This window comes from Syngnathoides biaculeatus, chromosome 15 (genome assembly GCF_019802595.1).
Source record: "Syngnathoides biaculeatus isolate LvHL_M chromosome 15, ASM1980259v1, whole genome shotgun sequence".
NCBI classification, from domain to species: domain Eukaryota; kingdom Metazoa; phylum Chordata; class Actinopteri; order Syngnathiformes; family Syngnathidae; genus Syngnathoides; species Syngnathoides biaculeatus.
In genome coordinates this window covers 6674639-6690067 of record NC_084654.1, presented here as the reverse complement: position 1 = coordinate 6690067, position 15429 = coordinate 6674639, and the positions used below count along the sequence as shown (strand labels likewise).

Here is a 15429-nt window from a genome sequence, read left to right as displayed (position 1 = left end):
CGTGGCGAGGGGGCGTTACAACATGGCAAGATGGCATCAGTTGCTATGCAACCAGGCTCCAAAGCTATTTATACACAGGCCCCTTGTCCCCTTTTTTCTTCCCAAAGCCTAACATCTACATAACTGGACCTAGAGATATGAGGCAAAGGTTTGGGACATTGTGTACGTGCAGAAAGAGTTGGTGATATTCCTGCTTTTGAACTTTTTTGTGGTGGTTAAAAGTCAATATTCCATCAAATTGTTATTTTTGTAATTTTATTATCACCTTTATTGACCATTATGAACCACTTAAAGCATTTACTGGTAATACTCTACTCCGACAATAAAAATGTGTCTGTCAGCTGTTTTACCATTTCATTTGCACCATTTTTACTCTCACTTTATTTGACTGTTTGATGAGCCCATTGTGGGCACTGTTTCAAATTAATCCACTTTGTTATGGTGCTTGAAGCAATTCAGTAATAAATTGCTACCATTACAACAATCATCAACATAACTGATTAACAACTATTATTTAAGCTAATTGAAATGGCCAAATGAATAAATACTAGAAAATAGAGTTAGCGTTGGGCAGCGAGTGTTTGCTGTACGAATATTTAGTTATGCGCAAAACACATTTGGTTTTACATCCTACCAAATTCTAATGAGAATTTGGAACCGTGCAGTGGAATAATTGAAATCATCAGTTGTCTGATGATTATTCACAGCTAGATGGTCAAGTTTCACGTTTATTCCTAACACCTTTTAGTTTTGTCTTAGAACTTAACATTTCCTATGATAATTAGCTAATTTCTTTCCTCACCTAACAATGGTTTCCCCTCTTAAACTGTGAAGATTTTCCATCACCTTGTGAACAAGCAACTTTCATATAACATCTTTTCCATGTACTTATTGCAACCCCCATTGAGGTTGATGGTTGTGTTTCCCTGCGACAGCCAGCATCCAACCAGCCAGACAATAGGGGTGATTGATAAAAGCAGAATCCATTACATTATTCAGTGTTAATCATGTCTTTTTTTAAGATGACATTGAACTCATCAATTGCCTGGCTGCATACAAGACCATGCATGCACCTGGGTTTGGGTATATTGGGATGTGTGGGGTTAGTGGGTGGAGGGGAGCAGAGCAGGCTCATCAGTTTTTCACTGTGGCTGAAAAAGGTAAGTGGCTATCAGGGCATCCGACCCTCTCTAGATGAATCCCTCCTGCCATAGCCCTGTGAGCACCTTCCATATGGAGAAGGGCCTAATTATCCCCCACGAATGACTGAATCAACATTTGATTATATTGTATCCTCCTGAAGGCTGTACTGACAGCATCTATTCAAAGAATAGACTCAAATGTGTCCGTTTTATGCTAATTGTGAGTTTATTTTTAATATTGAGCAAGCTACAGAAAGTGTATTTTCCTTCGTCTTTTACAATTCGGAGACTGGGAGTGAGCACTGCTGTTCTTAGGGTATTTCAGGAATAGGATTGTATAAAACAGTATATGAAGTAAATGTGATTACTGCAGGACCAAGATGATTTAACAAACTATGGTATTTGCTAAGATTAAGGGTTTTTTGAAGAGCTATCTTTTTGATGATATTATTCACAAAGTTGCACATTTTCTAACATGATGCCCATTAAAACATTTCATTGTAAAAGGTTTTTAAATGTGAAATCTCTTAACAAAGAAAACAAACTCATCTGTACAGCGCATGTCATACACGAAGTAAATCAATGCGCTTTACATGATTAAAATTATTCAAATACATAAATTAAAGCAGCTTTTAGTGGAAGAAAAATATTACTGAAAAGTGGAAGTATTCTAAAACGCATGAGAAAAAAAGTTTTTAATCTGGATTTGAAAACACTCCCACGTGGGGTTGAGCTCACCTTTGTTGGCAACTTAATCATTTTTTGCAGCATAATCACTAAATGCTGCTTCACCTTGTTTGCTTTGATGTCTGTCAATCTCAGACCCCTACTGTTTTTTTTTTCATGTGCTCAGTACCTAAACCATTTAGTGATTTATAGACCCGTAGTAGAACAGTAAAATCCTTTCTAAAATTGACTGGAAGCCAGTGTAAAGACTATAATTGGCATTATAAACTCGAACCAGTTTGTTCTGGTCACAACCAGAGCTGTCGCATTCTGAACAACCTGCAGCTGTTTAATGCTTTTTTTGGGAGCCCATTCAGAAGACCATTACAATAGTCAAGTCTACTTGAGATGAAACCATGGAATAGCTTCTCCTGGTCTGTTTGACACATGCAAGCCTTCACTCCACATGTGTTCTTCAGCTGGAAAAGGCAGTTTTAGTCATCATTTATGACTGTTAAAGGTGAGGTTCGAATCTATCAGAGCACCAAGGTTTCAGACTTTCTCTTTGCTTTTTAAAGATACTGATTCAAGGTATTTCCGAACAGCAATTCTTTTTTCTTTATTGCCAAGAACAATGATCTGTTTTGTTGTGGTTTAGTTGAAGGAAATTGTGGCTCATCCAGTTATCTGCTTTAGACAGTGGCACAATATCTCCACTGAACTATAGTCATCTGGAGACACTGCTACATATAACTACATGTCATCTGCATACCTATGATTGTCAAAACTAAATTTCCAAAGAATTTGACCCAAGGGTAGCATGTACAGGCTGAACAGGAGCAGTCTGAGAACTGACCCTTGAGGGTTGCACATGTTATTGAAATTTTTGAGATTGAGCACTTTCACTAGTTGGTTGGAATGTACTTCTGTTTAACATAATATTTTTGGGTGAATGTTTTTGTGTGTGTGTCTGTGTCATAGCCAGCGCAATTTGGCAGAAATCACTGAGTTGATCCACACGGCATTCCTGGTGCATCATGGAGTAGTCAATTTGAAAGAGTTGACAGCTTCTGACGGCTTGCTGAAGGACATGGAGTTTGGGAATAAGATGGCTGTTCTGAGCGGAGACTTCCTTCTTGCAAATGCTTGTACCGGATTGGCCCAGTTAAACAACACCAAGGTAATCTGTGTATGGCGATGAGTTCATGTATGTTTGAGGCATGGGGAAATCTCCCTAGTAGAAAGTTGTAGGAAGTGCAGTAATGTAATACAACAGTAATACAAACAGAAGTGACATGTGTGTGATCGTACTCGTTTTGGCCTGACCTCAAGGCACTCTGCCGACAGGAGACTATGCTTGCCTTGAGAAAGAAAGCAATTGTCCTCATCATTTGGAACCCAATTTGCAATCTACCACATCAGGATGGACATTAAAAACTTTGTCATGATGAAACTACATCTGTTTTTTGTTTGTTGGTACACAATTGGATGTTCTGCCATGGAGAAAGCAAGAGACTACAGAGAAATTGCCAGGCAGCTTGGTGAAAAAGGTTCACTGTTCGAGCAATCATTAGAAAATGGAAAAAGCTAAACTTGACTGTCAATCTCAATCGGAGTGAAGCCCCATGCAAGATATCACCTTGTGGGGTGTCAATGATACTTAGAAAGGTGAGGAATCAGCCCAGGACTACAGGACAGGACTTGGTCGATGACCTGAAAAGAGCTGGGACCATCGTTTCCAAAGTGGCTGTTGGTAATACACTATTGACGTCAGGGTTTGAAATCATGCATGGCCCGGAAGGTTTCCCTGCTTAAACCAGCACATGTCAAGGCCTGTTTTAAGTTTGCCAATGACCATTTGGATGATACAGTGGAGTAATGGGAGGTTTTGTGGTCAGATGAAAACTTTGGTGATTTATTACAAAGGTAAAATACAAAAATCACGCACTATTGTTCAGACCCTTTGCTGTGACGCTTACATACTTAACCCGAATGCTTTCTCTTTCTTCTGATTGTCCTTGATCTGTTCTACACTTTCATTGGAGTCCAGCTATGTTTTATTATACAAGGAGTCCTCGGTCTACGACCGAGATCTTTATCCTGCAGAGCGACCTAACCCGAATGTCATCGTAAATCACTGTATCAGCCACTTCCAAGTAAATTGGTTGTCACCCTGTCTGGAGACTACACCTGTCACAATATTTTTTTAGGGTGACATCCCAAAAACGTTAAACAATAAACTGTAGTTCTATTGTTTTTATGGGAATGATATAATGACATGAAAACCCAAGCATAACACCTATAGGTAAGTTAATTCAAGAAAAATAATAAAACATACATGGGGTTTCTTTATAGAAATTGCACATAAACAAAAAATTGGCACTGAGGTGTAGAGAATCAATACCTGTACAGGCATACTTCCAATAAAGTTCCAACTGGTTCTGAAAAAATGCAGTTACAACATTGAAAACGGCACAAAAATCAGATCAAAGCAACCTGTTTTGCATCAAGTTTTGTAAAGTCTGCAGCATTTCTTTCAAAGCTGCTTTTTCATTATGGTTCATGGCTGCATCTGTCGCTCTATAATGAGTAATAATATAGTGCATATAAGTACATATGTGCCTCATTTACACTGTCCTATGTACTGTATATTTTTATTGTTGGTCAAAGGCTTCCTCAATTGCAGCTGACAGAAAAAGGAAAATGTCCCACCGTGTTTTCTCAAATGAAGAAATTGGTGCAATTCTTGTGTTTTGAATTTATTTTGTCACTTCATGCATTATGGTGTGTGCGTGTGTGTGCGTGCATGCGCACGTGTGTGTGTGTGTGTGCCTTCAAACAATTCAACAGTCTCATTTTCGTTGATTTTAGCAGAATGGCCATTCACTGTACATTAATCTGGTTTTAGTCCCAAATGATCCCACAATGCAACCGGGGCATTAGATTGGGAACTAGCTATATTTTTGCTGCTAAACTTTATAAAATTGGATAATTACCAGCTAGTCTTCGGAAAACTTCGCTTCAAGTATGCTAAATCTTTCTATCACTCTGATTTAAGGTCTCCAAACAACTGCCAGTCTCTCTGTTTACATGAGTCCCGCCCGGTGAACAAGTAGCACAACTGCGTATTAATCATGTATGTAAACAAACATGCATGTAAATTAGTTTTTGAGTGTGGAACAATTATCGTGTTCCATTTTAATTTTTTAATGTCAAATTGACAGTAATTATTGTGACAGGTTTACAGGAGACATCTCCAAGACATTATCTTGATGAGAGCGTAAGCAATGTTCTGGTCTCCCAGGTTCCGGAGTCCCCACAACCAATCAGCATTGGTAGTCCCAGTGACATGCCAGTAAGATTGCCTCTTAAGTGTCAAACTCCTTCTTCCCCTTAACCCTTTCCCTTCATCTTTCGTCTTCCTGTGAGCTCTCTTTTTAAAGGGTTAAAAAGATGCCCCTAATAATTGGGATGACAATTGAATATTGCTACCTTGTCCCCACTGACATTATTTATATTTCAAAGATGCAATCTTATCGCCAATGAATGTTATGATAATACAATTTATTTAAATTGGTCTGGCACTTTATATGTGTATCCAGTTTCTTTCTTATTCAGGGTTTTTTAATCGTAAATGTGTCCTAGCACTTGGGAAGGTGCATACATTTCCATATTTCATTTTTATCTACTCTAAGGTCTATTTTTTAAAGAACACATTTTGACAAACTTAACATTTATGGCCTAATGTCACAGCCAATAATAACACCAATAGCAATCAGCACAAAACACGTGTAAAAAATTTACAAATTATAATAATAATAATCTCAACCACAAAAGAATAGTATAGAACTTTATTGTGACTGTCATAGGAACAATGACAATAAGTTAGGCATTTCACAATTTGCAGTAATGAGGTACAAAGTACATGGACATAATCATCAAAAACAATTATTTACATAACACGGTTTTTCACAATTGGGAAAATTTCCATGTTCGAATATGGTAGTTGTTTGATTTACATTCCAGCATTGCACAGGTTTTTTTTTTAATTGAAAAAAAATTAAACACATCTGGAATAGAAGAAATCTGAACATAAAAAACTCATTTTAATACTGTATCTACATTTTAGCTGCAAAGGTGTAAAAATCTATTTGCCTCATTCTTATTCCATTTTTGTTCCAATTCCTCTAATAAGAGCTCTAGAATTGCATTTTGTGTCAGTGGGGTTAAAGTTCTGGAGTGCTTTGTGCTGTTTTAGTGTAGATGTTGTGGTACCTATTTAGGTTTAGTCAAAGAATTTACCGGTAAATATCTACAGTACGTTTTGTGCTTGAAAAAAAACAATTTAGGATTCTCATTGCAGACAACACGAAGAACGTTAGCTGGATGTTTGAATAATCATTATCTGACATTTTGATTCAGACATTCTTAAAAAGCTGTGGAAATCAGGTTGTTAGGAGCCATTGAATAAAAGGCTTAATTGGAGGCAGGAAGCATCATCAGAGTATATTCTCAATCACTCAACCCGAACCTGTTCTTGCATTCATGTTCAGGGAGCGTCTTCATCTGCTACACTCACCATACAATAGGTTTTTTTGGGGTGGGCTATGTAATTATGATTGTTACAATACAATCTGTGGTAAAGTGAATTATTTTAACTTTTTAGGTATGCCACATTTTTTGTAGCATTTAAAGTTTGGATTTTTTTTAGAATTATACTTTTATTACAATAACAATGCAACACATAAATGTTTTCAATACTATAGAGACATGGATGGTTTAGTTTCTCCAACTTTTAACATCTCTATACATCTTAAGTGTTGAATTAATGCATAATTCAATTTAGGAAGTGATGTTTAGGTTTGTGTTTGTAAAGTGCCTAATTAATGATGGAGATTCACTGAATGGCCAAAGAGGGTAGAGGCCAGTAAATTCTGGTGCAAATATGTTGAGGCTAAGTGAGAACTGGATTTTTTTCTTAGACTTTTGTTCTTCTTCCAATTAATTCTGAATAAAGATATGAATATGTGAGTCACCTGATTTAAGGGTCTGTAAAGCAAATGAGACAAGCCATTAAAATTGATGCAAGCAAGGTTTGGTATAAAAGTAATAAAAAAAAATATCTTTGTGTATTTCAAGGCATAATTTACTTGTATACACTCTTTGAAACATTATAATGTAGGATCATAAAAAATAATATTTTGGTAGCTTTGCCATGAATTTGTTTTTGAACTTCTTGTCGTGCAGGCGTTTATCAAAAGCTTTTTTAGTCTTTGAGAGTGATGGAGATGGCCTTGAGAGGTAACCTATGCTGCAACTTTAGTAAACTGTAATCTTCCCCAGCAGATCTGGTTTCTTCCCTTTTGCAGGCCCTGTCGGCAAAACACGATACAGCTGGATTTGGGAATGAAGTTAGGGGGAAGCAGGGGGAGAGCTTATCTGATACTTTCCAAAAAAAGCCCCCCAATGGCCCCCACTTCCCAAGACAGGGAGAGACACCAGAGTAACACTGTAGGCACATTGTCCTTTCAGGTCCGCGGGCGAAGCTCAGGTTTCCTCAGTATTTTCCCCCAGATGGATTGCGTTACCCAAAGGGCACTGTAGGCATCAGCATCACCAGACTTTTCTGATGAACCAAGGATGTCTGCACTGAGCGGAATGAACTCAGAATTTGTCCTGATTCAGTTCTGCAGTAGTGAATATTCTAATCAGGCTCTCTTGTGTCAGATTAACACTGACCAGTTTTTGTGGAAGCTAAAATATAATTGTGTATGCTCCTTGGAACAGAAAATTGGCAACTGTTACATACAAGACTGAGAGCAACACAGGGGACTAACTTTGGTCCTTCGTTTCACCACTGCCTAAAAAAAGTGCAAATAATTCATCTGATTTGTATGAAGGGTTCATGTCCCATCAGCAGGACTGAACTGTAGTGACACAGACGTATTGGTTAATCACGTACTTCACCAGACATGATAATCACTATGTAGATCTTACCTGTTGTTCTGGTCATTAAAGATGATGTGTCATCACCTTGCAATTCTTCCATCTGTTTCTGTGATATTTTGAATTGAGTCCTCTCAAATGTGTAGAATACTGTGGGGCACTGCTATGCTGAAAGGTTGATCTTTGTGTGGTTTGTTTTTTTCCCCCTGTTTGCCAGGTAGTTGAACTGATCTCCAGTGCCATCGGTGATTTAGTACAAGGAATCTACTATGAGAGTTCCAGTAACACTGAGGTAAACTACCACAATCGTAGATGGTTAACCATACATACAGGAAATTTCAAATGAATGAGTCTTGCCGGCCACAGTCTAGGATCTTAAATAACCTCAAATCCAAATCTTAAAGGAATTTTCAAATCAAAGAGGGCCAGTTGTCAAAAGAGCACAAGAAATTATATTTTGATCTAATCAGATTTTGCGATATATACATTGTACAGTTCCATGATTACAAGAATAGAATATTAGGTGTGTCTGAAAATGGACAAGTGTCATAAAAGATTTCAAACTACAAATTTGAGTTTCCACACCTCAACTCACTGCATCCCTTAAACTTTTCTCAACATCCTTTTTACATGCATATTCTTTGTATCAAGACATCAAGCAAAAAGCACAGAGAAACAAACAAACAAACCAGAATTTTCTGGTCCGATTGTGCAACTATCCATCACAAGGACTGGGATGGATGCAGCAAGTGTCCGCAGGTTGGCGGTCAGGGATGTGAGAGAAAGCCTTCAATGAACAAGACTGAGGTCAACGTTGATCTCGTCAGGTAGATGTTGCATGGCGGTTATCTTTGAATGTTCGAAGTTACGCACAGCATGAACCTGGACAATGGCTAGAACATTGTCACTGAAGACATGTGGGAAGTCTGCACAAAGCACATCTCCAAAGAGATCTTGCAAACGTTAGCTTCATTTACCTGCCATCTGTCAGTGGATTTAGAATTTCCTGACAGATAGGAAACTGGAGGTGAGGCTGTGGGACACCACCACATCCATACGCACCATCAACACCGGGGCACCCCAAGAATGCGTCTTCTCCCTGCTGCTCTTCTCTCTCTCCACAATCAACTGCACCTAATCAGACGCAACTGTCGAACTGAAGTTTACAGATGACACCACAGTCATCGGGTTCTCATCACATAGGGTGACAAGTTTGCATATCGAGAGAAAGTGGGGAGGCGGAGCTGTGATGCGCACTTTATCACATCCATCCATCCATCCATCCATCCATGCATCCATCCATTTTCTTAGCCGTTTATCCTCACAAGGGTCACTGGAGTGCGAGAGGCAATCCCAGCCGTCAACGGGCAGGAGGCAGGGTACACCCTGAAATGGTTGCCAGCCAATCGCAGGGCGCAAGGCGACAGACAATAGTCGCACTCACAATCACACCTAGGGCCAATTTAGAGTCTCAATTAATACATGTTTTTGGGATGGGTTAGGAAACTGGAGTGCACGGAGAAAACCCACACAGGCACGGACGGGGAGAACATGCAAACTCCACACAGGCGGTGCCAGGATTGACCCCTGGTCCGCAGAACTGTGAGGCCAATGCTTTACAGCTGTGCCACCGTGCTGCCACTCACAATCAAACCTAAAGGCAATTTAGAGTGTCCACTTAATCCATGACTTTGGAATCTGGGAGGAAACCAGAGTGTTCGTAGATAAACCCACACAGGGACTGGGAAAACACGCAAACTCCACACAGTCTGGGCAAGATTTGAACCCTGATCTTAAAAACTGTGAGGTTAATGGTCATTAATCTGTGATATGGTACTGTCCCTTTCCATTTTGTCTCGGCTAAGTAGTTATGCACATTTGGACTGCTCTTTGTATGAGTCACCAGTTACAAATTGCTGTTTGGTGAGAGACGTTGAAAAAGTAGCTATCGTAGTATTGAAGACTGTAGCCTTATTACTTTCCCCGTAAAATTAATGCGTTACTTTGCCAGTTACTCAAAATTGCAAAGTTTTGGCATCACTGCCATCCACAACCTCTTCTGTTGGGCTTCTGGTATTAGAATAGGATAAGCCATCCCAATTAATCCACGTGCCTACATGGCAACCCTGTTGGGGAAGTGTATTGTTTTGTGTATTATAGTATTTGTCAGACACTGTCTGCCCCAACGGCGATGTTTCAGCCTACTTCTAATTTGACAAATCACCTTGCGATAAATTGCGGATGTTTTGTCATTTTGGCTGAGCATATTGGCACACATTATAAAACGTGTACCTTTTGGGATATATCCTAATTTCTCTCAAATGAATCGACGCACCAAGCAATATCAGAATTTGTAGATTCACATTTAATTTAGTCTATTGTATTCATTTTCAAGCTCATTAAAAAAATCATAAATTACTATTTTGTCATTACTTGAGTCGTTTTCCACTGTACATTTTACTCTCACTCAAGTATTTTTTTGAAGTATTACTTTTAATTGAGGCACATTATTCCAAGTGACAGTTCTCTTAGTTGACTACAACATTCTCCTCAACCCACATGTGCCGGTAATATTGGAGCAGGGTAATTCCTGCCAGGGAAGTGCATGGGAAGACCATGTCAGTTATCAGCTGTGTGCGTATTTCCTCAAGCTAACATGACGGGATGTGATAGACAACAGCCGATCGGAGACGTCCTTTTCCTGCTCCACCTCCGTTTTCAAGTATCAGGATTAAACAGAAGCTGCCCCTCCTCGACTGGTCTGTATTGAGATCGAGATGCCTACTTAGCTAACCTCAGGGAACAGAGCAAATGATAAACATTTTATGGAGAAATGACATTAAAATAGCGCTTTATGGCAATCTACACTGACAGTATGTTTACAGAGGTTGCAATGAAGCCTTTAAGGGAAAGAACACCCTGCCAACACTCAAGCATTGTCTGAGCTAGAAAATAGAAAAGAAGCAATTAATCAACCCTGACTACATTTGGCAAAAACCATTTTTTCTCCCAAACTCGTGGGGAAATGTATAATGATCCAGGAAACCAAAGTTGAACTTTTTGGCCATAACTGAAAGGTTCCAATACCAGTCAGCACAAAACCTTCAGGCATCTGCTAGAAAGTTAAAGCCAAATAGGAATTTGCTCTTTCATCATGACAAAGACCCAAAAGCACAACAAACAACAATGGCTTAACCGGAAGAAATGAAGGTCTTGGAATTTGTCTAGCCACAGTCCAGACCTCAGTGTGACCCAACATCTGAGGGGAGATCTGCAGTGGGCTGCATCTCAGGAGATGTTCGTGCCATCTCCCCGAGATTTTAGCACATTTTGTGAAAAAGAGTAAGCAAACATTGCCACATCATGACGCACACTGATAGACACCCACCCAGAAAATAACAATGGGCTCTAGTAAAAGCCAGTGGTGGTGCAACAAATTATTAGCTGGAGAGTGTACATATGAATGCAACTGTTATTGTATATACATATATATATTTTTCCCCCCTTTGAATTTATTTATTTTGTATGCAGCATTGTTTCAAATACCACTATATATTTTTTGTAGAGTTGTATATAAAATGCATTAATGAATTACAAACTAATGAATTAGTTGAAAAAAAATAAAGGGATTTTTTTTTTTTTTTTAAATCAGAGCTTGTGTTATGAACCAATTACACTCCTGAACATATCAGAACTCGGCTACCACAATGGAGGACACCTGGGATTGATGTGAAATTTCACACAAAAAAAATTCTTAATGGCAAGCTTGATAATCGTGCTTTTGTACAATTTGTCCAAAGGTTTTATAACACCAAGGGGCTTCAAGCTTGTGACATGTGGTCCAGCTTTTCAACTGCCATACAGAAACTTTTTAAAGGAAATACTATTCAGAAAATAAATCTGTCCTGAAATGACAGTTTAACTCTAGGTCTGGTTAACATTGGCTAGTTGCAGGTGATTGGTTAGTTTTCGCTTAGTTTTCCTACTGTTTTGTATTGTACATAAATAATTGCATTTTTCCAGCATTAGCAGTATTCTCACCTATATCAATTATTTGATTCAGCAGGCCACAGAAATCTGTTTAAATTAAACCATGTTTTTTTTCTCGACAGATATCTGTTTATCTTTTTATATTTAGTGAATTTTTGACCAGCGTTTTTGCCCAAGATGCCAGACAGTGTTGGACTTGAAATCGTCTCAGGTCTGAACATGTGGACAGGAAGAACTCTCTGTTCATGGCATCTTGACTGTGTTTGCAGAATAGTCTCACCACTGAAGTCAGTACCGCAACATGGGAGGAGCAGACATTCCTGTCTCATGCGGCGCTACTGGCCAAGAGTTGCCAAGCTGCCCTGGAGCTGGCACAACATGATGATAAGTCCCAAAGACTGGCCTACAAATACGGCAAGCACCTGTCCTTAGGGCACAAGGTAAATTCGTTTTTAGTGCGTAAGTGAATGTGAATGCAGTGATTAATTCCAGAAGCTTTACAATGATGGCTTCAGACTTACATACATACTTACATATCACGAGCCATTAGGATGTTGGCTCAAATCTACTCCATGATGCAGTTAGACTTTGTATTTGTTTGCATTTCAAATTTGCTTGATTATTTGTTAATAATAACAATTACTTCACTTGTGAAACCCATGATAAACAGTAGATTTTAGACATTCTGTACTTAGTTGTCATGTACAGTGGGCCAAAAAGATGAGTCATCCAAGAATAGTGCCAGTTCTTCCACCTAAAAAGTGTATTTTCATCATTAGTATACCATAAATGTTCTTGTATAATTGATATCTCCCCCCCCCCAAAAAAAATTGTGCACATTATACATAATTGTATGTATTTCTTTCGGCTTGTCCCACATAATAATGAAGGAAAAAATGGGAAAAGATGTTCACACACTATAAATGTATGCCGCCATCTAGAGGTTATGAAAAGGTTGTAGGCGACACTTTCATTCCAATATGACGGATACATAATTATGACTGCGTAGATGTACAGTTGGGCTAAGTTTACATACCCTGGCAGAATTTGTGATTTTTTTTTTTTTTTTTTTTTTTTTTTTTTTTTTTTTACGACTACGACTAATTACGACTAATGACTGAACAACAACCATCATTAATTTCTTGATGGTTATCTTTTGTTTAATGAGAATGCCTTTCTGTAATACTTGACCATTTAATTTGAATCCCATTAAAATCTAATTAAGTGTCTTTTGCTTAGCCTTTCATGTTTTCTTTTAAGAATTGCACCCATCTTACAAAGTTTTACTGGGGCAACCAAACATATGACCTCAACTGTGTGTTTTCTCATTTACTAAACAAAAGTAGGACTTTGAATTACGAAATAAGAGCAAGTAAAATAAAAAAAAGTGTTCATTGTGAGTTTATTGTGTGATGAACTTCAGAATCATTTTGGGGAAAACAAATATCGTACTAAATGTTTTGATCATATCATCAGTAGAAGCAAAATCTTGCATTGTGAAAATGTATTATATATAGGCAGAAGTGTTTTCCAGAATTTTGATGCCGACTTTTATGGTGCTTATTGTACATAAGTCCACGTTAAACAGGAAAAATTATGGTACCCTCCTTATGAGAGACAAAATAAGGTAAAAAAAAAAAAAAAAAAAAAAAGAAAAATCCAGAAAAATTATGTAGTCTGGTTTTTGAAGAATTTATTAACAAATTATGGTGGAAAATAAGTATTTGCTTAGTCAACAAAGTTTACCTCAATACATTGTTGTGTGCCCTTTGTTGGCAATGACAGAGGTCATATATTTTCTGTAGGTTTTTACAAGGTTTTCACACACTGTTGTTGTTATTTTGGCCCAATCCTCCATGTAGATTTCCTCCAGAGCAGTGATGTTTTTGGGCTATCACTCGGCAACAGAGACTTTCAACTTCCTCCAAAGCTTTTCTATGGGTTGAGATCTGGAGACTGAGCAGGCCACTCCAGGACCTTGAAATGCTTCTTGTGAGGCCATTGCTTCATTGTCCGGGCAGTGTTTTTAGGATCATTGTCAGGCTGAAAGAACCAGCCAAGTGTCATCTTTGGTGCCGTTGCTGATGGAAGGAGGTTTTCACTCAAAATCTCATGATACATGGCCCCATTCATTCAGTCCTTTTCACGAATCAGTTGTCTTAGTCCCGTTGCAGAAAAAAAACACCGCCAAAGTACGATGTTTCCACCCCCATGCTTCACAGTAGGTATGGTGTTCTTTCAATACAACTCAGCTTACTTGTTGCTTGTATATTAGTTATATATTTTGTGACACCAGCTCTCAAACTTCTCTAACACAGTAAATACCTAGTAGCAAATAACCATCAGGGAGTCCATCTCAGACTTCCTTTCAACAGATTCTGCAAATCCACACAATTATTTTCCCGAGTTACTTACTGGGGCAGCGACTTGTCTTTGGCGCATAGAAGCCGGAAGCGACATCATAGAGGAAGGGGAGCCAGGATTCAGGTGAAGCTCCACAGGAGACGACACAGATTAGTGTTCCCGTTGCTCCACCTCACGAATCTAGACTCCCTTCCCAACAAAATAGTTGAGCTTTATCTCTTATAAGGATCACCAAAGACTTCGAACGTTCCGCCCTCCTGTGCTTTCCGTAGACTTGGCTTTGTCAACGAGCCTCCAAAAGAGCCGTAATGCTCCCTGTCTTCCATCTTCACCGGGCAAACCCTGTGACTGAGTTATCAGGGCAAAGGAAAGTTTGGGATACGCTCCTGTCAATGAAAAGTGGTGTACGTACGTCACTGAGCTCAGTACAAATTGCAACCCGTTTTGGAGACACTATTTTGTAACTGTAAGCCATTCTAGTTGCCGCATGAGTTTGCCTCCTTTGTACTTGCCGCCGTGTACATTCCACCTCAAGGTAACGTGAACCCAGCATTGTTAAGGCTCACTGAACAAGTAAACGAAATTGATCAATCATCAAACTCCATCCTCAAAAAAAAAAAAGTTCAGCAGAAGATGTACATCCTGCGGCTTCTCAGGAAGCTCAGCCTGCCACAGGAGCTCTTGAGACAGTTCTAAACAGGGGTCATCGAATCAGTACTGTATACCTCCGTCACAGTCTGGTTTGGTGCTAGTACAAAAAAAGGACAATCTTCAACTCCAATGGACAATCAAAGCTGCTGAAGGATTGTCAGTATCCCACCACTGACCCTCGAGGACTACCAGAACTAAGACAAGAGCAAATTCTCTTGGACCCTCCACATCTTGGTCACCAGCTCCTGGATAGGGCCTACCGAAGAATGCAGACTAAAATTAGCAAACATTCCAACAGCTTCTTCCCTCTTGCAATAAACTCCTTAAAAAATTAACTTCCAATTCAACTGCAACATGGTGCCAATTTTTTGTCTTGAATTTTTGTCACATTTCTGACAAGCCAAATGTTATGATATATTACACATTAAGCCTGCACTCACTGTAGTAGTCTCACTACGCTGCCTCATTTGCACATCTGTTGTTGACCACTCGTGCCTGAGAAACATCTGCGCCACTTGCAGCATCAATTGAAGAATATGCAGCATTTTCACAATCGACATGGTCCCAGATTATCGCAATACTAGTCAGATTAAACTGCATATATTTCTTGAAGTCTCGGCACCCTTTGTACAATGGTCGTTGCATGGGATGATTGCACTATTAGGCATTC

General features: G+C 39.0%; 1 protein-coding gene across 1 annotated transcript in view; it reads left to right on the top strand.

Moving 5' to 3' along the window:
- The window catches only part of pdss2 (prenyl (decaprenyl) diphosphate synthase, subunit 2), a 41889-nt gene that overhangs the window by 18818 nt on the left and 7642 nt on the right, over positions 1-15429 (top strand). Inside the window, exons 3-5 of the mRNA XM_061844866.1 lie at positions 2790-2988; positions 7972-8046; positions 12014-12184. Of these exons, the coding sequence (XP_061700850.1) occupies positions 2790-2988; positions 7972-8046; positions 12014-12184 (445 nt within the window). The remainder of the gene's footprint in view (positions 1-2789; positions 2989-7971; positions 8047-12013; positions 12185-15429) is intronic.